The following is a 26,544-nucleotide window of genomic DNA, read 5'->3' as shown; positions in this document are numbered from 1 at the left end:
AACATTCAGAATATCATGAAAAAAGTACATAAAAAGCTAGACTCAAACTGCACTATAATATAACACAGATGAATCTGAGAAACTTATTAACACAAAGCATTCTGAATAAGGTGGCCTCCACCAAGGTTTGATGAAACAGAAATATTCTAGTTCACCCCGGTGTATCATAGCACAGGACAGCTCCTTGCTTGCATATTTGTAGACGATGCAGGGAACATATTAAGCGACACTAAAAATGTTATACACATAAAACAAACATAAGGATGCTTCAAATAACAGTAGTGATATCAGACTATAAAAAATCTTTAGAAAGAGAAATTCGATCGATATTAAAATGAACAAAATTAAAATTGAGATCATACTTCCAGATTTTGCTGTGCTATTTATTCATTATAGTTTAAAAACTCCATTCAAGTAAAGCTTCATGGTAATGGCGGTAAAATATAATGTTCTTAGTAAGTTTTTTTATCATACAATATTTGGGTAATGAGCAGATTTTCATGTGAATCTACACTGAAAATCATAACTGTGTTGCAAAATAATCTATATTAAAGGGAAATAATCATATAAGTGGGAAAGAACTCAGTGACACCTTTAGATCTAATTCATCTATTTCCTGAATGACTACTAAGTTGAAATTTTTCATGGTTATTTGAAAGAGATATCCAGAAAAGGGAAGGAAGTATTATTTTAATTACACACTCCTAACATACTATAAGAGTTCCTAAAATGCTCCTAAGGGTTTAATAGAAATTGAAAGGAGTGTCGATACCCAGATAAGCTGGAAACTTAAAACCAGCCAGTTAAGTATATCCAAGAAACTATGCTGCTGTAATGAGGGCATTTGTTTTACTCACTGCTATGGAAGTGAAAAAGAGTGGGCTCCCAATCAATGGGAGGCACAGAAACATCTCTGGTATACTTTGAAATAAACAGAATAAAAGGAAAAAGCTGGGATTTCACAGTTCGCATATAATTTTTCAAACTGACTATGATAACAGCTAGAATTTGGTTCAGAAATTAACTTCAACACTATCTCTAAAGAAACTCTGGGCTTAACAATCTCTGAAAGGGTACTTTATTAATTTATGTCTAATAGTACCAAATGCTTATAACAATCATTAAATTCTTTATTATCATAATAAGTTTCATTAATTTTGCCTTCAGACAACCACTCAATTTATTAAGGACTGAGTAGTTTGAATTTTTTTTAAACAAGTTTCATTTTTTATTTTTATTTTTGTTGAAAACTGTTTATTATACTGAAAAAGTAATTTAAAAAGTGGGAATGGAAATATAAATGTTATTATATCTTAAAATCACTCAATAATGATAGAATTAACTAAAAAATTGAAGAAGTTGAAGAAAAATTCTATATTTTATATATATGCTATAAAATTTCCTCTTTTGAATTGTTAATTACAATTTTTGGAGAAAACTCATGTGATCATGATTGTTTACTAGTTTAAAAAGAAAGAAACAGCTCAAACTGGGAGTTCATTTAAGTAAACTATAATCTCACAATAACTATCAACAATTACAATCAATAAATGTAGTTGTCAGTGGGTCAACTTTTAAGCCAGCTGGTTTCAGGTTGAATTCCTGACAATAGTTTGACATGTTTTCAAAAACCACTTTACTCATTCCTCATTAAAAATACGTATGTAAATAAATGTCTGATATCATAACAGTAAAAAAATTAAGGGTTTTAAAAAGTTACTTAATAACTAATTTGACACTAGTAATTAGTGCCCAATAATTAGAAGATACTGATTGTCAGAAAAGTTCACAATGTAATCTGACTTAGGCAAAAAAATAAAACTAGCTTACTGCTAAGACATCAAAATTAAAAATTAAAAATAGCAGATACGGTCATACTTCGCACTGGCAAGACGTGAATGTTCCTTGCTCTTCATCGATACTGAAGCATTCGCATGTCGGCACATCATATAAATCGCCATACTTAAGAAGACTAGATTGGCCTAAAACATAAAAAAAAATCCAGTGTAATGGAGAATTACAATTTATTACAATAACAAGCAATCTGAAAAACGTGTTTCAGAGTACTTCCATTCACAAAACTACTACTAGCACTCTAATAACACTCTTAGCACTTTATTATGATGTAATGATGTGACATAAACTCTGCACTCTAAAAATTCTTTTAGCACTTTAGAGTGTTAAAAATAGTTTTGTGAGTGGAGGTACTCCAAAATGTGTCACTATAATAATGTTATGACAATGCTAGGAAGTGCAGAAAATAACCCTCAAATTAAATCAGATAACATTAATTAATACAGATATTTACCTAGAAGTATTAACTACAGCAGTAGCTACACATTTTTGTTTCAAAAAATCTAATAATGATGCACAGGATTGGAAATAACCATGCACTTCTAAGATATTAAGCCAAACAGTGAAATACCCAATTTGTATTGAACTACTCCGAACTGTAATTTTATAATTTTATAAATTTCACTCGGTTAAGTGTTCATATTACCCATCACAGTCAAAAAATCTGTAAGAGCTAGAAAGGTCAGAAACCAATTTACATATGATCAGTCACTTTTAATTACTGGTACTAACTAATTTAATTAAAAAAGTGGTTAATTTTTATTTTAATTCCAACAAAATAAAAAAAAATAAAAAAGAATTATATGACCAAATTACCGATCCATACATCAGTGTTTAGTACCTGGCAGACCATTTTAAACCCCACATCCTACATGTTCTAAACTATTTATTAAGTCATTAATACAGATAAAATAAAAAAGTTCATAATACTTTCTTCAGAAATAATTACAGTTTAAACAAATCCAATAAACTGATCAGTTTGCCGACTACATTTAGGCATCTTATACTAAAATACCTATAGGTACGGTAAGAAAAGTTATGTAAATTACAGGATGATTATAATTTAAAATATATAAGTACTTCTCACTTTTTTAAAAAATAAAAAAAATATTATACAGTATTGTGTAAATCAGACCAAGTCAAAAATAGAAAGTCAGCTTAAAAACAGTCTATCCTGCTTAACGTCTCCACTTGGAATGTAAACCCTGTTAGCTGCTACTTATACAGCTTGTTTTTTTTCTTTTTGTGTATAAAAAAATTGTAATGTAGTAACTGTTTTTGATAAATGTCCCATGTAAACATAAATGTGATTTATGTTTACACCTGTTCTCCACTCTTTGAGAATATTTAAAAAATGTCTTTTCCAACTGTGCCAAACCTTTTCTTTAAGTAAAAGAAGGCAGTATGAGGAAAGAAAAGCATTCTGTACCGCCAATTCGAGGCCAAAAAGGTGATTGACATAAGATTAACCTTGCAGCTGCATTGCTCAGGACAAATGAAAGAGTTTCTCCTGGAACCAAACCAGCCCAAAGTTAACCATTCTCTTCATCACCTTGCAAACAAGACTTGTCAATGAGATAGGACAATGAGGACACTTGTCAAAACAAGATAGTTGGAACAATAAGTCTTGTCACAATAAGTCTTATCTTTACCAGGTTTGAAGATTAGGATGAACAAGGCTTCTAACCATGATGTGATAAAACTAGTTCAGATTAGATTCCATTATAGATAACAAAAGATGGTTCAATGCTATATCTTGATGGTGAGAAATCGTACTAGATCTAACAGTACCATTCCCTGGGGAAGTATCACTATAATTTTTGAAAAAAACATTAGTTCATCAAATATAAAAGGAGTGTTCAATTTGTTATTTAAAGTTCTAATCATAAATATAACGTTCTCATAATAAAGTTCTAAATATAAAGTTGTAATAATGTAAAAAAGAGGTAATTTCCACTTTGAGCTTGTCCAGGCAGTAAGACAAAATGTAGAAACTTGGCTAATGATCTGCCAGTCTGCAAGGAACTCCAGAGAACCATTACATATCAACCCTAGAAGTGAGTGCATTGGTCAAGAGTTACAAACTCCTCAGTTTTCTCTACATTCTTGAAGTTAGACTAGTCTGAGAGATAGTGCTAGTATACTGGCTTCACAATTCACAATTTGTGACTAGCAAAACATGATGAGAAGTCATACAAGCCTTACGTTAACCAAAAGAAGCTAAATTGTGGGTTTGCAATTAAATTTGTGCAGTCCTTGCCAACACTCTTGAAGTACTTGATAGCAATCATTATTCCACAAATGACGAGAGGATGTTTAGGTTTCCCAGAGGATTTTGAAATATAATCAATGGCATTTTCAACTATTAATGATGAAAAATCAGAGTTGTTCTAATACATCACTGCTTATGTCATAATCCTAAACAAATCTACTTGTATAAGAAATCCAATCTCCCCTTCCAACAGTTCATCTCTGTGGCCTTGGAAACACAGCAGTAACATCACACATGGATGTAATGATTAGACTGTGATCAATACAAATGGTCCAATTGAGGTGAAGAAGTAGAGGTGATTACAAGGAAATATCAATGTTGGACCATGTACCAGAAGAAAAGAAAAGAAAGGAAGAAAATCCATCAATCAGTAAACAGATGTCCCAATCTTGCCTTATTTTATCAATCATATTTTCTTGCAAGGAACAATATGATGAATCTCATGATGACTGGTGTGCATTGAAATCACTGACAATCAAAGAATAGGAACCTGAAGCAACATCACGATCCAGTAAGATCAAGTTCCGGAAAATTATAATTAGGTGGTAGATTCAAATTGCAAATGTTAATTTGATGGGAACGACTGCTACAACAACACTCAGAACATGGATAACAAGCAGAACCTATTATCCTGCCACTATATTGTCCTTTAAGAAAATTTCTGCATCAATACATCCTTTATCATCTGTAAGCCTATTATATCTTTCATAGGTATAGCTATAAAAAGATATGTTGCCATTTTGTCAGAGACGTGTCTCTTGCAAACAAAATAAACATGTCACTGACAAAGAGTCTGCTATCCTCTAATGGGAATGAAGATGACAAACGTTTTATTGTACGATTATTAAATTAAGAAACATTTAAATATAATTTTATTAAATTATGAAGACTTTAAACATATAAATCTTAATTTATATGTTTAAGAGAATAAGTTAAAATAAACTTATTATAAGATTTATTGTATCTTACAGGAGATCTCTTCTTTTTGGCAGAAAATCTTTTAAAAAATTTAGAGAACTGGGAAGATGGGGAATTCCCAGAATTTTCTTTTTTGTAAGATGGAGATCGGGTAGTGGTTGGATTGTGTAGTAGCAGCAAGTAGCATCTGTGGTTTAGGTAGGGTAATAACATCACTTGTAGTATTCTGTATACCAGAAGTGACAGCCGAAGATTTATTTTTCTTATTATACTTGGTAGTTATGGCAGTTCGAGATGTGACTTGATCAGATTACACCTGAAACAACTTCTTTAACTCTTTGCACGATCCATGTTCTTGGTTTCTTTTATAACAGGTGCTCAACTGATTGTAGCAAATGAAATGCTGTTGTACATGGTTTTGTGAGCTTAAGTTTTTCTTATATTCCTTTGTAGAGATGGATATGGTGTTTGTTTTTTAGTTCCATTGACATTGTAAGAATTGCATTCTCTTCTTTAAAGGAAGGACAATTCCACAAATGAACTGAATTACTGCCATTACAGTTTACACATTTTTCCTCTGCTTGGGAGTCAATGTCATCAAGCCCTTGAGTGCTGAACCATGAATAAACTGCTGGTTTCTGACAAGTTGTTATAGTATGCCCATAACTCTGAAACTTAAGCACCTTTCAGGATTCGGAATGAACGGTTGTATTTGAACCCCAAGAGATAGCATATTTTGGCAGAACACAGAGAGTAAATGTAAGGAAAATGAAATAAGTAGGTTCGTCCATTTCAGACCCACACCAACAAACCTTGGGACCAAGCTCACAAGCAATGAGCTATCAACCTTCAATAAGGTATTCCTTGGTGTCAACCTCCTATAAATCACAACAGAAAATTAGGTCCTTACAAGTATTTAGCGTTTTATGCCTGACATTGTTTACAGTTACATCACTGAGAAAGGTTAGACGTAATAGAGCTTTACTTCAGTCATCTGAAAGTGTTTTCACTAGAATCATTATTTCTCAGTTTAGGCACATTTAGGTGCTCCACTTGCACCAGTCAATACTCTATATGTGAGGAAAAGAAAGAGATCTTTGAAAGGGATCTATCCTCCTGGATAATTCAAATTACAGTAAATCTAACATTTTCATTTGGTACTGCGCATGCATCGTTCTCTTCACAATTGTTAGCATCTCCATACAAACCGCAATAGAGTTTTCAGGGACATTTGACATTCAACTCCCACAAGTACCAACAAAATAAAAACAATTCCAACAGAGCACATGTGAACAGGAGCTAGGTCTAAATACAACTGGGTTCACCCTGGTGCCCAAAAGATGTTTTTTACAACTCTCTACACAGAACCATTTACCTTTCAGCATGATCTTCCAAAAAAAGATTGCAAGGTCAAAAAATTCTAGTTTATAATTTACATAAAATTAATTAAAAAATAAACAAACAGAAAAAACTCCTGATTTTAGGAATAACTATTCAAACCAACAAAATTTTATATTTTTCATGATAAAGATATCTCTGGACACAGTACAAAAAAAAAAATAGAATAAAATCAACTTCTCATTATGTAAAAATAATAATTTTCAAAAACAAAGAAACGGATTAAAAAATATGGATTTAAAAAACAGAGTAAGAACAACCTGGCTCTAGGAAGTATTGTATAAATAAAATACTTACGAGTATCACAGCAATGACTGGTCCGACAAAGCTGAATATAAAAAAATTGTCTGCACGCAACCAGCAATACCGATCGGTGCCGTAACTAAACGGGTCGATGAAGCAGGATACACCAACTATAAGCAAAGGTGCTCCATATGCAAACAAATAATACCATCGGATACGAGACTTCTCTGCTTCAAAAACTTCTATTAACATTACATACAGTTGAAAACCTGTAACACCAAAGATACATACTCTTTACAATGTAATAAAAGATTATATTATTAAAGAACTAATATTGTTTAGTATAAAAGAAAATTTAAAATCATTACCAACAACATTTCAACTATTCTTATTGCATTTAAACACATTAACTACAGATAGATTACAAAATTTATGTTAGATATCAACAAAAATAATAGCCAATATTGGTAATTTTATAAAAAGGCTAAATCCATGTCTCAAAGTAAAATGATGTACCCTCTAGTCAATTTTAATACAGTAGCTGCAAGTGTTATTACAGCCAATATTACCTACTTAATTTAATGAATAACCTACTGATGACTATTTCATAAAAAACTTAACAGTTTGTAAACTGTTTTTGTTTTTATATAAATTTATATTAATGTATTTAGGTTACACTTTTTATAGTCCATTTTTTCCTATGTACAATATCTCTGTAAATATCTATATATACAATATAATATTCTATTAAATATATATATATATATATATATATATATATATATATATATATACATGTTATGGAAAATTTGATTAATATAGTGATTATGCATAATTACTGGTGAATCTGATTAATCGCCTCCAATGTTGGAGACTAACATATATAATAGTATATTTAACATTAATCAGACAAAGTTAGCGAGTGAAGCAAGTGTAGGTTATGTTTGGTTAGATTATGTCAATGTACGTACGACTTGTCAATACATGGAATAAACATAATCAAACCAAACATAAGCAAGTGTAACCAAACACAGCAAAGGCAATTAATCAAATTTACTCTTATCATATATATAATTATGGCTACAGGATAACAGTGAAACCATAATTTTTTAACACATTCCACATAGAAGCATTAAAGTCACCTCCTGCCAACAGTTGAATTAACACATTTGCTATAATTATTTTTCTATTTAATTCACCAACTTAACCAATTTTTTTCCATCAATCTGAATAATGAAGGGGTTGTAAATTACAAAAAAAAAACATCTTTCAATGATTTGAGTGATCTGATCCTCATAAGAACTCCAATAATTTGACTTTGCTTTGGGCCTGGATTACACTTGAACTCATAGGCCGCTGATATTTTTCCGGTCATGTTAAAAATATTATAATCTTTTTTTTTTTTAATAATAGTAACAACCAATTTTTTTTTATAAATAATCTACACCAAAGGAAAATGAATGATAAAATATACTAAAGTAAAATAAATTTATTTTCAGGAATTTTATTTAGAAAAACTATTCTCATAAACTGTTTCTAATCTGTATAGAAAACAAGATGATTAAAAAGGCAGGAACAGAAATAATAAAAGACAAAATTATAAATAGAAATAGAAAACTATCATAACTGGAATAATTATTATTGATACAAGTAAATAAATCTTTAAAAATAATGACAAAAGATAAGTGAATGCTTTTATAATTCTAAGACAGATTAAATTGAAAAAACAAAAAAATCAATCCGAAAGGTTATAATATTAAAGATAAAAAAAATCTGTGGACAAGTAAAATGGGTATAAGGTAAGAAAGAAAAAGGAATTTTTATCAGAAAAAGTACTGTAAAAAAATATTTAATATGTTTAAGAAAAAAATTAAGATATAACATTTAAAAATAAATTAATTTTATTAATATTAATGATAAATATTAAAAGTAAGTAAAATATAGAAAAAAAACATTATATAAGATCCTCAAAAATGTTATGAAATCTGTGAAAAGACAAAGTCTACACACAAAAACTAAGAGCAGAAATAGCTAAAAAAAAAAAAATTGACTGACATATACGTATTATATAACCCTTAGTAGGTACCTACAGCACTAAAAAAAAAAAAACCAACTTACCAGACCCTACTAAGGCCTATCACACAGATTTATATGACCTGGCAGACAGGCTAGTTAGCAATCACATAAGATTTCCAAGATCCAGCACAATTGCTGGTAATATTAATTTGCCCCATTTCTCCTCATACCTTTGTTTAAAAAAAATAATGTATGGTCTTGAAACTAAAATATACCATTATTTATTAATATATAAATCTTTCCTTAATTTTATACAGATTTTTGTATAAGTTGTCATTACAAATAAATCATGTATTTTTCACTACATAAATATAAATCTAACAAGATTTTATTTCAGAGTTCAATGTTTGTAAAAACAAACATACATCAATAAATTTATTTACACAAAAGAGTGTATTATTATTAATAACATTTCATTTTTAAAAAAGTTTTATGATTACAATTAAAGATTTGTATACTATAATCGTGATTATTGGTTGGTTTTCAAGAAGCAGCAATGTCTTGAAGGGAAAAGTATACTATTTCCATCATAAAAATCAACATATACAGTCCTGGAAATACTATATTTACACTCATGTCTTTCTCCTTCTTGGCTTTTAATGGTTGTTTTAATCGGCAAAAAATGTTTTGTGAGGACTGAACAGAGGTCAAAAACAACTTATGTTTTAGACCTCTAATCGAATGAAAAGTGGATGAAAACTTTAAAAAAAAATCAATGAAATTATTCAAAGTGATTGATGACCGAGTGATAATACTTAACAGGGTGATGATAGACCAGTGGATAGAAAAATAAATTCTTTTAAAACGAGAACTGGAGTCTTTATCAAGATAATGCACCTGCATACCTCCTCATCTATGAAACTGGTTTTGATGATGTAGATCAAAGTTTTGAAAAATTCATTCCACTCACCAGATCACCATCCTGCGACTTTTAAATACTCAAAAAATTGAAAATTTGCTGCAGGGAAACTATTTTAATTCACAGAAGATGCAAAAGCAAAATAACTGAGCTCAGAAGCCTTTCAACTAAAAACTTCTAGCACGAATGACAAAAAACATTGCAAATGGCAAAGCACCAGCCAAGATGGAGAGTAAATCAAAGGAGACAATTGTTAAAAGCTCAAACTTTCATGTATTTTATACCACTGTTTCTCAACCACCGGTCCATGGGACCAGTGATGGTTCATGAGATAATGCTACCAGTCCCTGAACAAATTGACCCACAAAAAAAATTAAACTTTAAAAATATGAGAAAAAAATGAACATTTATAAAAAATTCATATAATGGTAATATAAAATTTATATATTATAATTATTTAATAATGTTCTGTATGTACACATTGGTGAATACTGATACGTGTTTAATTTATTGCATGCATGTTATTCTTTGCACAATCGGCAACAACAAACTATCTTGTGACACATGAAGTATAGTGCAAAAAATATCAAAACAACGCCGCACTAAAGAGTGCAGCTCTGGTGGTACCTTTGTTTTGTGACTCAGCTATGTGCAAGTTCAGTTTATTGAAAACACTACATTTATTCATTCTTTACTACATTCTTTACTTTACGCAGTCAACTACTAGTATTACAGTGAAGTGGTTTACTTTTAATTATTACAAAAACATAAATTTTTATTACTTTTAAATCAAGTAAAAAAAAGAGAAGGAACTTTACATAATTTTTTACACACTGAAAGTTCTACTCTGGGAAATGGAAATATAGAAAAATCGAGTGAAACAGAAAATGAATGTTCACCATACAAGAAAAATAAATCTGCTTTCACAAGATGCTACAATAATGAATACTTGAAAAACGATTTTATACTTTGGTCGGATTCTACAGAAGGCAATGTATGTCCATTGTGCATAATATAAAAGAAAGTTAATAATAATACTATGAAACCGCCCAAAATGTTGCGACATTTAAAATCAAGACATCCTTAACTAGAATAGAAACCATTGGAATAATCTGAACAAAAATAAGAATTTAATCTCCAAAAGAAAAAATTTAGAGAAACTTTTATTCAAAATAAATCACAATTGAAATTTCATATTTAGTTGCACTACATACAGCCAAAACAAAAAAAAACCATTCACAACCAGAGAAAGTTTAATTAAACCGGTGTTAATTGATGTTTGCAGTGAAATGTTTGTACCCTCAGCTGCAGATCAGATCAATTCCTCTTTCAAATGATACGATTAGTTGTAGAGGTGAAACTCTATCTGAAGATATTGAATATCAGTTAATAAAATTTATTAAATTATCACTAATGTTTGCCATCCAGATCGACGAATCATGTGATATTTCTAAAAAAAACTATTTTGCTCTGACTATTCTTCTGAAGAAATTAAAGAATTATTATTTTGCAAAGATTTAGATTCCCAAATGACAAGTTCCAAAATTACTGATTCATTGGATTCGTATATTAAGAACTATTTCTTAAACTGGAAAAATTTTATTGTTCTGTATACCGACAGAGCAGAAAATATGACTGGGAAACATTATGGAGTAAAAAAAGGATTCAAGAAATCGCTTGTCCTGACATATTACTAATACACTGCATAATACATTGCCAGCACTTAACAGCCAGTAATATGTCAACTAAATTAAATGATGTTCTCCTGGAATCGACAAAAATTGTTAATTTCGTAAAGAAAAGCAATCTTAATTCTCAATTATTTGCCATTCTTTATCAAGTGGTAGGAGCAAAATACCAGGATCTCTTACTTCATGCAGAAGTAAGATGGCTCTCGTGAGGAACAGTGCTTACCAGACTTAACGAATTAAGAATGGATGTGGAGATATCTTTGATAAAAAACAGTCTCCATTACCAAAATGTTTTTCCAATATGTACTGGACTGCGAAACTGGCATATTTAAGTGACATAAACAACTTAATTTAAGTTTGTGGGGAAGTATGACAATTAATTTTAATTTATTTAACAAAACTGGGGCATTTAAAAAAAAATTAAATTTTGGTTAAAGGAATTGAAGAAAATAATCCTGATTTATTTCATTCTTATTATGATTTTATTATGACACAAAAGGAATAGTTGATAATCTGAATGTAGTAATAAGTTTACATTTACAGTCATTATATGATGAATTTGAAAAATATTTCCCTACAAAGATAAACTTGCAGGAGATGAATTTATGGATAACTAATATTTTTATTGAGAATAAGTGCAATAATATAAATTTAAGTAACAAAGACCAAGAACATCTCTTGGAGCTGAGTTCAGACACAACATTAAAAAACAAATTTTCAACTATGAATTTAATTAAATTTTGGATTGGAATAAAAAATGAATATCCAAATTTACATAACAAAGCCATGAAAATACTATTTCCCTTTGCAACCACATATTTGTGTCAAACTGGATTCTCAACTATGATGCTTATTAAAACCAAAACAAGAAATTGTTTATCAATAAATCCATCTCTTTGATTAGATTTAAGTAATTTACAACCCGACACTGAAACAATTGTGGAAAATAAGCAACAACAAATTTCTGACTAACTTTCATTATTCACAATTGGTTTGTAACATGATTTGTTTGTAGTTTCTATTTTTAAATAAAACAACCTATATTTATTTTTTGTTATTTATTTTCTGATTTTCATTTATATATTATTTTGTTGTTTGTAAATAGAAATGATATTAATATTATATATTTGTAAATTTAATTACCAATAATATAAAAATATTACAAGTATTTTTTTTGGCTCATCAAAAATATTTAAGCTGAGGGTCTGCCAGTCCCTATATATTTTACTATAATTTTACTGGTCTACCATAAAAAAAAAGGCTGATAAACACTGTTTTATACAACTGATCATGGAACTTTATAGCTGGAGCTTATAATCTACTTAAAACTATTTTCTTTATCTGAAAAAAATATACAAAATGAGACAAATTTGTTTTAGGACCAAGTACTTTCTTATACAGAAAGGTGAAAACACGAGTTACTATTCTCATCCATCAGGCGTGAGAATCAAAATTAACTCCTTCACATTGTGTATAAATATACTGAATCCAGGCTATACTCAGACATTTAATACTAAAAGAAAAAAATTTCTAAAATTATTGTAAATATTCTTGTATAAAAATAGATGCATTACCCAAATTAATGGACTTGACACTATTCATAATGCTAATAAAAAAAAAGTAAGATAATATAAATAGGTAATGGAGTTTCAACATACCTTCAAGGAACATCCAAGCAAATGCACAAAGGAAGAAAAAGTGAAGGAGTCCAGCAATTACACTGCACAAAACCACTTGATCAGTCTGGCCGATACCAGTAAGAAACAGAACTTCAGCCACTAACAGGCACATACATAGATTTTTATGTATTGTGGTACGATCCGACTAAAAACAACAAAAACAAGTTAGATCGTAACAGATTAATAGTGCAAACACATTTACACATTTATTTATACCTGGTTACATAGCAACACAGTACTGAGACATTGTGTCAACAGTGCTCTGCAAAGATGCCAAGACATTTTGTATGCAGACAAGAATAAAAAAAAATAAGAAAAATACGAAAAAATAATAAATAATGGTATCATCCAATACAGACACTTAAGTATTAATCAATGTGAAATAGTCTTAATTAAAGTTCATTCATCTTATAGCCTGTTCTAATATTTTTTTTATAATTTCTTAAAGAAAAATTAAAAAAACGGAAGGCCACACAAATTCTCCTTGGTAAAAAAAAACAATGTGCAAGACTACTACATAAGATATAGTTAAAATGAATGCGGCTTGTAGCACTTATGACTGTAGTCACTGAGATCATCATGAAAGTGAATTTCATTTTGCATTGCTAATATGTAAGGAATATATTATATAATTTTTTAATACATATATTTTTTTTTAAATTCAGATAATTCATTAACATATTGAACATAACTAACATATTGACCAGTTTTAATAAAATTTAATATAATATGAAATATAAACCACCAAAACACAGTAATTAGAGAAGTTACTTAGCATATTAATTCCAATAATCGATTTTAATGCGATCCCGCATCTTCAGTTGGTATTGAATTCTATAATTACATTAAAACATATTTATAATTTGTCCAGTACTGAACAGCAGAATTTACATATACGTCCATAGATAATTTTCAAAATTTTTAAAAGAAAACAATTTGGATAAATTGTAAATATGTTTTACTGTAAATATAGAATTCAATACCAACTGAAGATGCAAGATCCTGTGAAAATCAATTACTATAATTAATATGGCGAGTATAACTTATCCAATTATTGTGTTTTGGTAGCTTACATTTAGAATAATATTAAAAATATATACACATTTTTATTTATTAATCTAGATATATTATTAAATAAATAAAGTAAAAATATCAATTACTGCTTATTCCTTTAAAAGTTCTCTCAAATTAACGCTTTCACAGTGCGCACTAATTCATCACATATAAAAAATTTTTCTTTAAAATTTAAAAAAGAAGGATGTTACTCCTTAGTCAGATTGTTAATTCTTTGTCACATTTCACAATCTGACTAAGAAGGAGTAACATCCTTCTTCTTTAAACTAAAAAAAAAAATTTTTTATACATCTGATGAAGCAGTGCACACCAACAAAGTGTTGTGCGAGAATTTTTAAAGAAATAAGCAGCAAGTGATGTTTTTATTTTATAATAATCATTATATGTTGCTAGGATGCTGAATTACAAATTCATTAATATATACATATTTTTTTAAGAACACCAAAATAAATGTTCGGTTAACAATAATCATCAAACAACAAAGGAAAAATTGTGCCACCAGAAAGAAATAGCCACTTGTTTCAAAGTTTGGCATTGAAAGATTTAACTTTATATAAAACAATGAAGTCACCATTAGAAATAGTAATACATGTTTCATTCAACTCCTTTACTTACTAAACACTTTGATTTAAAACAAGCATCCCTACAAAAGAATCTGCTTTAAAATTATATTGACTACTGTAAACAGATTGTAAACACAATTATCTAAAATATACAAATTGCTGAAACAATCACAACAATTCCTGTAACATGACATTTTGAAGCTGAAATGAACAATAATACTATGGATCAATAAATCTACCTGAAAAACAGTCATTAGAAAACAAATACATATATTTATCTAAATATTTATGTCTAACAGTCAGCAACAGTTAAAAGTTTACAGTTAAACTTAACTGTGTAAATAAAATTGTTTACTAGCAAAACTAGAATGAATAATTTATGAAACAAACCTTCAGACCACGGAATAACTGGAATGTAATAATAGCCAGTATTAAACAAATAACAGATATTATACAGCCGATATAAGTTATCACTTGTAATGCCATCTGATGAGATGGAGGAAGATAAGTTGCTTGAACATCCATCAGAATAGCAAAATTGGTTAAATGATTGCATTGGCATATTGTGTGTGTTTCATTTGTAGATGCGATCCTACAGCCGTCTTCAGACCAAGCACTGAAAAATAAATAAAAAATGTAATAATTAACATACTAAACTTAAGATAATAAGGTTGAGGTATACCCATATATAAAAGTAAAATGAAATCATAAGCCATACCTGACAAATTATAAATCTGAATTAGGAACCTAAAATTAAATTACACAGATAACTTAGCAGCAGGAAACCTAGCTTTATGAGATAGCCACTAGTTTATAGCCAGTTTTATTAGAAACTTTCAGTAGAAACCACAGATAGCAAATAAGTCTCAAGGTAAGCTCAAAGACAGTTACCGCTTACTCTACTTTTGATGATATTAAGCAAAAAAAGAGTAGGTTGAGAAAAAAAATTTTAATTATGAATCATATGTTTATAATTTTTTTATAATTCCTACAGCTAGATATTATGAACAAACAATAACATTAATCATACTGCCATACAATTAAAATATGACAGAATTAAAATGAGTGGATGTAAAGAAATACAAGATCTAATTACATTTCCTTTAAGACCAGTGGTGTCACTAAATTATATTATAAGAAAAAAAGGAAGATTCTTTTTCAAATAAACCAAATTAGGGCCCATAAATATGTTAAAAATAGAACAGGCTTACCTAATACAAAAGTCTATAATCAATATTAATTCTTTAATAATCTTTTTTAACAAAACAAACAGTAATAACATGAAAAAGCACTGATAGCTCTACAGATAAACAGACTATCAAGACTGTGAATAATAAAATTTAAAAGCAGAGATATCTTAATTTGCTGGTTACAAGAAAAATTATAACTATTCCTACCTTATCACACAAATACCGGAAAACGATCATGAACATAATAGTTTTTGTTTAATTTGTGACTTAAATTAAAAGTTGCCTTATTCCTATTTTATACAATTTATTACAATCTTTAATCGATTTTAAAAGTAAAAAATACTGATGTGATAATTTAAAGTACTTAGAATTATAAATTACAATAAGTAAAAAATAAAAGCACCGACTGCTTAATAATAAGGATACAAAATGCAATTACTGGAAAGAAAAGTAGTCCTAAGATCAGAATAATACCAGTAACACAAGTTGTACAGATTAAAAACATCAGGAGGGCTGATGTTTTTATAACCTATGATAATGCACAAGCAGCCTAATGGAGATATACACACACCAACAGAAAAATTCATTTGTACACAGCTGTTTAAAGTTTTAGCAATACTTCAACACAAAAACATATTTTTTAAATAACCCTAGTTATGATAAGTGTCACTCTTTAAAATCTTACGTTTTATTATAAGATTTGTAGGATTGTGCTCTATAATGCATCATACATCTGTACTTTTATAATTATGTTAGTTTTATACATTATAATTAGTTGTAAATCACAGTACATAACATATTATTCAAAGTAACACTTCAACTTATACAAATATTGTAAAATAACTTTTCTATCATAAAAATGAATTTTTTTACTTCTTGTTTGTAATTTAAAACTGAGAGAGGTTATGTTTATACCATGCCGGCAGCAAACTTTGTTGAGTCTGATGTTTCCTCTTTACAAAAAATTCTTTTACAGCTTTTGATAGTTATTTATTCTATAAATGTATATTATGTTTTTTATCACAAATTCATTAAGCATATTCAATACACTGGGCACATTACACATAAACCTGGAGTCAAACTTTTCAATTAATAATAGTCTGATAATTCATCTGTTCATGATTTCAATCATAATTATCTTTTTAATCAATTGTAATTGAGACACCCCCCTGAATTGTTTTAGCTAGTATATTAAGTTTTACTTTATTTTTAAAAACCAAAAAACTTTCTAACATGTACATTACCAGAAAGTGAGTTAAAATTAGAAAAGCATCATCATCTTAGAGACGATTAGTATTTTTTAATATTTAAGTGTAATAACCACTTAGGTGCTGACACAATATCCATTGTAAACAAAATATAAATTAAAAATTAGATCAAAGTACATAGCTGATACAACACAGGCTGATCCTAAACCATATTACAATCAATAATTATCTCATGAAAAAAATACATTCTGTATACTGCTAAATTGCAATTGCCACTTTTGTCAGTATTTGTTATTTTACTATTATATTAAAATTTCTGTTTGGGCAAACTGTGCAATGTTGTTCTTTAGTTTTCTTCATTACAGTTTTTTTTTTTTTTAATAACAGTAATGTACATTTTAGAAAATTACATATTCAGAAAATGTGTAAATTTTTATTTTGATGAAGTCCATACTGGAAAACTACATGACTTATGTTCCAAATCAGAGAAGGTATTGCACCAATTAAAAGCAACAAAAAAATCACATCTCCTTGCTATCCAGTAGTAAAAAAGCCGGTTACAAATCAGGAGCCTCTAATGATGCATCATAATAAAGTCCTTGTGTGATCAACGGTGTAAAAGATAATTTACCTACAAATTTTCAATCAAATTTGAAAGCACGGGTCATAATATAGGGGCAAAACATTTTTACATGAATTGAGCATTAATGTAAAGATCTCTTGGTAACATCTTGCTCACCCCAACCGTGCAGTAGGGCATGACACGAGTATTCAAAATCTACTACAAAATGAAGAACAACTTTTTTTGCAATTATTGTTACCAAAAGTAATAAAGTAATTCAAAGTAAAAATAAAGAAATTATCTAACATTTTAAAATGCTATTAAAAATATTTCTAGCTTTTGAAAAAAAAGTCAGTGAAAATTTAATGACAGGAATTTAGAAAAAAATTATAGTCTGAAAATGATAAAGGAAACATAAAATTACTAGGAATATAATTTTACTCACACAGAAGCTTCAGCTAAAAACACTATGCCTTAATGATGCTAAATCTGAAGAATTAACCTGTAATGATGACCTGACTAATACTGACTACTTTCAGAAGATCAATGATACAGAGCTGCACACGGCTTTTAAAAGAAAGATATAAATGATATTTAAAATCAAGAGGAGTTAGAGAAGTTTAAGCAATTTATCTCAACGTTCAGTAATTTTGAAAAATTGGTCACACTTCAGAATGCCTAATCAACATATAAAAAACTCAGTAACAGATACAATTATGAAAGCAGGAAAAAATAGAATCTTTTAATAAAAAAAATCTGATGCAAAAAGTTCCATCATCAGAATAATAATATGATAAACCATAAATATTTTATTTCTCCTTCCCCTGTACAGTTTATTTGAGGTTTTGAAATACTGTTTACTGAACGTAATAAAATTAGTTATTAATACTACTACATTACAAAATTTATTATTTGTATGTTTTATCTATTAATATACTTTTTGCATATGTATATAAAAACTTGATACAATGTTGTTAGCAGAATAAAATCTAATTTGATGTAAAACCTGTCATGATCTACTATGGATTTTAAACCAAAATTATGGTATCATTAGTAATATTTTTACCACAAATTTGCTTGGGATTAAAGGGAAAAAACATTAGGGTTAACTTCCTTGAAGGGCAAAGGAAAATATACAACAGATTTTTTTCCAGCATACTTCAAAAACTTATTTAAGGGAAAATACACAGGCAAACAACTTTTAAAAAAATAGTATTCATTTAAAAGAAGGGCAGAAGAAATAGTAAATATGCACTTATAAATTACAGCAACTCTCATTAAATCATCACTCACCTCATTGTATAATCCCAGAACACACATGTTGGATTAGTCAAATTATCGGTGACCAGATGTCGCAAACATACTGTGACCGGCTGATCCAGCTGTATGTGTCTACCTTTCCCTAGTGATGCAGAAATAACTTTACTATTAATCACTCGAGTGGCATTATGAGCTTGCGGCTGAAGTATTTCTTCTAAGCGGTCAAATGCAACAAAAACAACTCGAACGAGACCACCTTCACTGTTTTCAAGAAGAGGACCACGTTCAAGTCTTAGCCAGTTCGACTGAGCAGTACCAGCCCTGGCTCCTAACCAATGCTGTACTGCTACATCTGATGGAAAAACTTCTGCACCAACATTTCTTACTTCAACTACTCTAACACTCAACACTGTAACATACAAGTAATTCCAGTAAGACCATAACATAGTAAGTTCAATAGTTAATAAAAAATAGTCATTACTAAAATTATATTTACACAATTTAATAATAAAAAAAGGAGAAAGAAATTATACACTATTTTTCAAATGTAATTAAACTACAAACCTACTGAACAGAAATATATAATTTAGTAAATTAAATAGAATTTACATCACTGCTATGAGCTTTGCAAAAATTTGACTGACAATATTAATTTTACCAATATTAATGGTTCATAATAACTCTGTGACAATTGTGTTAATGCATTAACACAATAATCTTTTGCATTAATGCAAAAGAAACCTCAATCAGTGATGAGAATACAACAGTACTTACCTTTTCTGGGCCATTTCTAAGTAAATACTTAAGATTAAGTGAATAAAAATTATATGTATTTACTTTTCAACTTCCTGGGTATTTACTGAACTAGTACAGTAATTACTAAAGATTATACATAAATACTTATTTTAATTAGTAAATATTTGAAATAAGGAGAATAAAAGGTTGCTTTTACTGTAATTTAAAGAAAATACTGGAGAAAAAATCAACTGCTGCAGACCAGCTAGAGAATTGAAAAAATAAGTACAATACTTCACACTAACTATACATTCAATGTACAGAACTGTAAAGCTTTTAAATGTAATTGAAATATTTGTACTGATAATTATTAAGTTACTTCATTTTAACAAATCTTTATTGAGTACCTAACAGATGTGTTCTTACTGGAGTAACATGAAAGAAGAGTTGCTGCTTTAGTACCACAAGAAAAAATATTGGTATTCTTAAGAAATTAAGGGCACATTCCATCAAAACACAAGATAAAAATGTGGATTAAAAACTTTGAAGACTGGATCAGCTCTAAAAAAGAAACCAACAAGATGACCAAGAAGTGCTTATACTCCACACAACATTGAGCCTGTATGTGTTCCAGTTGTACAGAGCCCACAGCGTTCAATTCGTAAACAAGCAGCTGTGATCAGGTTGCCCAAGAGTGTTCTCTGAATTCTTCATTTTGATTTAAAATTACATCCTTACAAGTTACAGATTGTGCAAGAACTGAAAGAGAATGGTCAACAGTTCCACTTTGATTCCCGTCAAAAATTATGGCAAATATTAACATGGACAATGGATTTCTGAACAAGCTGTGGATGTCAGAAAAGGCAAATACTGCAAATCCTAAGAAATAAGTTTCAATTGTCACCAAAATAGTACAAGCCTGTTTAGATTAGCCAACTGTGGAGGTTGTCAATACATAATTTAACCTAGAAAAATTATTTTAAAGAATAAAATGTAAAAGTAAAATAAAAAGTGAAAAAGATAAGAAGAATGCAGACATAAAAAGCATGTCTTCTGTATTTACAATGGGTAGACAAGCATATAACATGCCTAGCACTTTCACATACACACATATCCACATGTATTAATTAATACTTTTTATTGATTTTTTTAAATTTATTTCTACTCCTATTATTATAAGCTTTTATTTATGTTTACTGATTTTTTTAAAATTTCTACTCCTATTATTTTTTTCTTAATTTATTACATTTATTAATTTTTAAGGAATACGGTAAAAATGAGCGAGATTTATTGAAAATTTTATTGTATAAAGAGCTTTGTAAGTTAATTATATTTTGAAAAATGTGGAATAATGAAGTATTTATTGAAGTCATCTACACAGTCTGTAATATTGACATCATTTTCATAATTTTTAAAAATTTTTTGAGCTATTTTCAATTGCTATATATCTGTTGCCTGTGAGTCAGAAGCTTCTGAATCCAACTTTCATAAACACACACTTCTAAACAAACCTCTCTTGAATTGTAGTTGAAGCAAAATAATAGTATGTAACTTTTGGAAGTCGTTTTTATGTAATTATAATAATCTGGACCTATTTAAAAGTTGCATTTTTTGTATAGCACTGAACTATAGACTGATACTAACATATCGATTTGCATAGTTTCAGATTTCTTTTGGATAATGCCTGAACTTTCTATATTTATGAATATCATTAAGTATAGCAATCTAATGAATTATAATGCTGAGATTGTGAAAAACCAGATTTTCAGGCTTTATGTATAAAATTTATGTAACAATCCTGAATCTTACTGCACAGTGTAACAATGGGTCAGTCTTACATTTAAATAAATATTCTTTTCTCTTAGTTTCCTTATAAAACAGATCAAAGTTAATTCGTAAGTGCTTCTGAAAACAAGTAAATATTAATACAGGTGAGGGGATCTTTTTCACAGTTGACTGAATAATATAAACTTAAATGTGTGATATACAACATGTCACAGATTTGATAATATATTGGGAGTAGAAGAAAGTTTGTACTGTTTCTTCATCAAACAGTTTGATCAGAGATAATAAAAATTACATTTGACATTTAAGTAAAAGAAAGTAAAGAAAATGAAGCCTCTGCTTATGAATCATTGTTAAATTACTTTACAACTAATTAATTATACTACTCAGTCTAAGTAATATACTACATTTACATCTCATCTAATTAATCATAAGAACTGCAATATATTTTGTTTTGTTTATTTTATGTACCATTATGGGTGGGTGTATAAATTTTAATCACTGATAGAAATTTATTTAAAAAAATCTGTAAAAACATTAATTGAAGAAATAACATGTATTGATGACATATTTAAAAATAAATTACATAAATGACACCTAATGAGATAAAAACCAGATATTTTACCTACTCCATAAATATTGAATTTATTTCACAATTATTCAATGTTTTTTTTTTCAATTGCTTATTAATCTCATCAGAATATAGTAAATATAATTCTGCCAAGGCACTTATGATCATTGTGGATAAAAAGTAATACTAAAAAAACTGATAATTACCAACTGGCATTATTACTCTTGTCAAGGGTTATGTAGTCGCCCACCTTTTTTTTAAAAACTTAAAAAATAAAACTGTGTCAATTTTTCCAATTTTCCGCACTCATTTACAGAAAATCTCAGACTGTACTAAAATGTTGTCCTTTTCTCTTTTACTTTATCAGTGTAACAGTGGTGAATCATTAGCTATCTGCTTTAGAACCGAAAATTAAAAAAAAAGCTCATATGCACTTATGTATGCATGTAAGAAGTTATACATCTTTGGTGTGAATAAAAAAAGAATTTTTTTACGCATTCAAACAAATTTGAATTGAGTCAAACAATTGATAGACAACATAAAATACTATGAATAAAAGTTTGAATAAATAACACTTAAATTAAATAATATTTATTTTATACAGTTTTTTTATAGAGTTTAAAAAGCATTGAACATAAGTTTTATTGTCATATAAAACAAAGTATATAGAATATATTTCAATCAGTTTAGTTACATTAATTCTTCAGATGAGATTGAATAGGCACAAGGGTTATCTTATGATATGAAAAATATGATACAAATAGTTTTATTTTATAATAGTGTATTTTATCAAAAATTTTATTTTTGGTAAATTTAAAATTATTTATGCAAAATCAAGAATTTATCTGATGCATGCTATTTTCAGTCATTAAAAAATATAATTTTACTCATAAAAAATAATACTTACATAAATATAACCTCAAATCTTGATATACAATTTTCACAAAAAATAAATAAATATAAGCTGCAATATGAAAAAAGTCTTATGAATATGAACAATAATATTCACAGTTTAAAATATTCATCTTCAGAAATCTGCGTATGTAAATATATATTTATTACGACTCAATATCTGTTATATTTACAACACATGCTTATCACTTAACTGCATTGAACGACTGACTTTATTAGAAACTACACGCATGTGCGTGCAAACTGATCCACTTGGGCCTGCACAGATCTTCATTGTGTGTTACATCGGCACACGCAACTTATGTAACGTGCTGAAAATACAGTTTCTCCTAACGTGCCAAAAGAAGTATAACTTCAAAAAAAAAATATTTCTGAAACTTTGCTGGCATAATGAAAAATGAATATGTGAGAATATGTTTTGATGGAAATTTTTTTGTCATAAATCACATGAAATATGGAGTCTCAAAATATTGTTTGTTTCTCATGAAATATATTTTTTATGGAATTAAAGTCTAAATTTTTTTTCTTTATTAATAGGTGTATTTATTGCTCTAATTAATTTTGTTTGGCACTAATTAATTAAGATAAGAACATGAAAAACTCCAGTAAAGCCATGAATCTAATTTGTATGACTTTTCACAGAAGATATAAGCATAAAAGCTTTTAAATCAGGCTTCATCATTAATTTTATGCAATACAGATTTTTTTATAATTTTTTTTTTTTTTTTTTAAGGAAAACTATTAAATAGCATGATCTAGAGAAAAAATTTTTTCAAGCACTACATCTGGTCTAAATATGCCTTGACATTTTAATGAAGTAATCCCACTGCTTTTAGGATTAAAAATTAGATGCCAACACTCTATGTAGTAATCACTGATAAGAAATAGCATGATCATGATGACCGATACGAGGAGAAAATTGTGTTCATTAGGAAGGAAACAATAACTGGAATTATTTCCCTTAATAAGTGATTTAAGCACCATACAACAGCTCACACCATTAAAAAAAATCTAACACCTCATCCTGTTATATGTAAAGCTTTGACTGTGACTACAAAAGAAAAAAATCATAAATATTTACCTAAGTACTCCCATTAAAATTTAATATGCGTACTTTAAAATAAATTTCTTTTTACTTACAAATATTCTTCTCAGAATGTGTAACAGTCTTTTCTCGAGCAACTGTATCTGCTAATAAAAATGAATTTTCTTCAATGCCAACAAGTAATGATGTTGCAACACGCATTTGTTCTTTATGAGTGAGATCTCTCCATGAAGGAAGCTGTGCTGAATCCAGTAAATTACTACTAGTTCTGACTACACCATGCAACAATTCTGTCACTATCGCTTCACGTTGACGAGGATCAGGAAATGTTTGTATGTTTATTGACATCTTAAGGGCCATCTTCTGTATGATTTTGGTTGTTGTCATCATATCTCCACCGTACAATGTTTTGCTGTCTGTTACCTACAACATGCCACATAAACCATTTTTTTTAATAATTAAAATTAATAACAACTTTTCAAGGTGTGTGTTCAAAATAAGTTCCTGATTAACAGCTAAAATACAATTCATTACAAGTGGACATAATACTATACAGTCAAAGAACTGCATCCTCAAAAGATTTATCTTATAAACATACACACAGAACAAAATAACAATAATCCAATTAAAAAATTTATTGTTCATTTTATTATCAATATCATACAAAAATACAAGCGAATTACTAAAACTTTACAAATTACAACCTATTAAACGTTACCAGTAATCAGTAGTAAAATTTATGAAAAATTCTGACATCTATTTTTTTACTTCATGTCTGTCCATAACCAATTTTATAACTCAGCAAAATACTTACACATGAACAAATACTAATCATAAATTAACTTTTAAATCCCAGTTTCAGTTATTTAAGCTCTACTTAAAGGTTTTATTATATAAACCTAGCATGAAACATGTTTAAACATTCATCCCTACTTACTGTCTTAAATTTCAGTCTACCACCTTCAGTATTTGTATTAGTCGGTGTAGTAAACTTGCTAATAAAAATAATAGAATTTAGTATAGCATAAATCTGCAAAGTATAGTTTCTCTTTCTCACTTTGTTTTTATCTCAATCTCTCTCTCACTATATCTCTGTGCGCGTGCATGTGTGTAAATATACTACACATTTATTGATACACATTATTGATAGCCCAGCTATTATACAGAATTAATACAAAAAAAAAAGCGGTAACTAATTTATAAATCTATGACTAAATATAAATATATTTATTATTTCAAAAGAAAAACAATCCTTATTTTTACTAACAATAATGGTTGTCAAGCAATATTTTAAGTTAGTCAGAAGTAGTCTGGTAGTGGTAGGAATATAACAAATAAAAAACGAGTTTTAAAGTAAATTATATAAAAAATGCCCTTTGCTAACCGAGGCTGCTGTAGGAATAAATTTCATCAGTACGCTAACTACATATAAAGAATAAGCAGAAGTCAGAAACTGTAGCTAAAACTCGTCCATTATTAAAGATAATCTGCTAAGTTACCAGCTGTTTTTTTAATGGTTTTTTATGTTCAAAATCCTATATAAATCAAATTCAGTAATTAAAATTTGACACACTTCCCATTATCCAATCAAGCTGAAATTTTGCATACAGTTTTGGTTCTGATGAAAAACAGTTCGACACCCAATCTGGCAGACAATATTTAGTATCGTTCTAAATTCAATATGGCAGATATTGTGAAAACATAATTCTTTGTTTACATATAGATAACAAATCATATGTTTTGTTAACTAAGGGTTTGTTGTGGCAGCAAAACGGTTTTGTTACGATAACAAAATGGATTTGTTACTATAATGTATCGTTACTGAATTGTTACTGTAAGTTATCTGATTTTGTTATGATGACATACCAATTTATTATCACAAGTAAATGAATTTTGTTACTATAACAAGTCATTTGTCATTTGTCATCCTGTCTTTTGTTATTTTAACAAAATAATTTTTCTTCATGTTAGGATAGTAAAGATTCTTGTGGTAACAAAAAATGAAACCAAAGAATACAAAACAAAAAGAAACTGCAAGACAACGTAAAAGATGGTTGGAGAAAGCACATTAGAAATACCATGAAAAGTGAGTGAATCAAAGTAAAAAGATGAAGCAGGTGAGAGTTGATTTTTTACACAGAGCTAGTAGAATTAGATAGAATGAGAAAAAATATAAACCAATGTGAATGAATTGATGACATTTGAATGAACAAGTGTAGGTGGGAAACTGAAAAGTAAAAAAATAAATAAATTTAAAGAAAAATTTTAAGACAATGGTTTTCTTTTAAAATGAAATTGTTCTAAAAAGTATAGAAAATAATTTTTCAGTGATTATAAGATAATCAAAATAATTTTCAACATCTGTAAAAAGAAAACCATTGTGTGCTCATAAAATATTACTGAAGAATTCGGAATAGGTGTTCTGTGAGAATTAATAAAGGTAAAAATGTGAACATAAATTAAAGAAATTAGACAAAATAATATTTTATGAGCGCACAATGGTTTTCTTTTTACAAATGATGAAAATTACTTTGATTATCTTATCACTGAAAAATTATTTTCTACTTTTCGAGCAACTTTGTTTTAAAAGAAAACCATTGATTTAAAAAAAATATATTTATTTATTTTAAGTAAATAAATATACAACTT

General features: G+C 28.5%; 1 protein-coding gene across 7 annotated transcripts in view; it reads right to left on the bottom strand.

Moving 5' to 3' along the window:
• The window catches only part of LOC142323466 (latrophilin Cirl-like), a 292,270-nt gene that overhangs the window by 53,550 nt on the left and 212,176 nt on the right, over positions 1-26,544 (bottom strand). For all 7 annotated transcript variants that reach the window (XM_075363116.1, XM_075363115.1, XM_075363113.1 and 4 more), the window contains exons 8-13: positions 23,991-24,318; positions 18,881-19,256; positions 15,018-15,243; positions 12,970-13,135; positions 6,740-6,954; positions 1,879-1,982 (exon numbers count right to left, since the gene is read on the bottom strand). In XM_075363116.1, the coding sequence (XP_075219231.1) occupies positions 1,879-1,982; positions 6,740-6,954; positions 12,970-13,135; positions 15,018-15,243; positions 18,881-19,256; positions 23,991-24,318 (1,415 nt within the window). The remainder of the gene's footprint in view (positions 1-1,878; positions 1,983-6,739; positions 6,955-12,969; positions 13,136-15,017; positions 15,244-18,880; positions 19,257-23,990; positions 24,319-26,544) is intronic.

The sequence above is a fragment of the Lycorma delicatula genome, chromosome 4 (assembly GCF_047948215.1).
Source record: "Lycorma delicatula isolate Av1 chromosome 4, ASM4794821v1, whole genome shotgun sequence".
NCBI lineage: Eukaryota > Metazoa > Arthropoda > Insecta > Hemiptera > Fulgoridae > Lycorma > Lycorma delicatula.
Note: the sequence above shows the minus strand (reverse complement) of the source record. Positions and strands in the feature narration are given on the sequence as shown.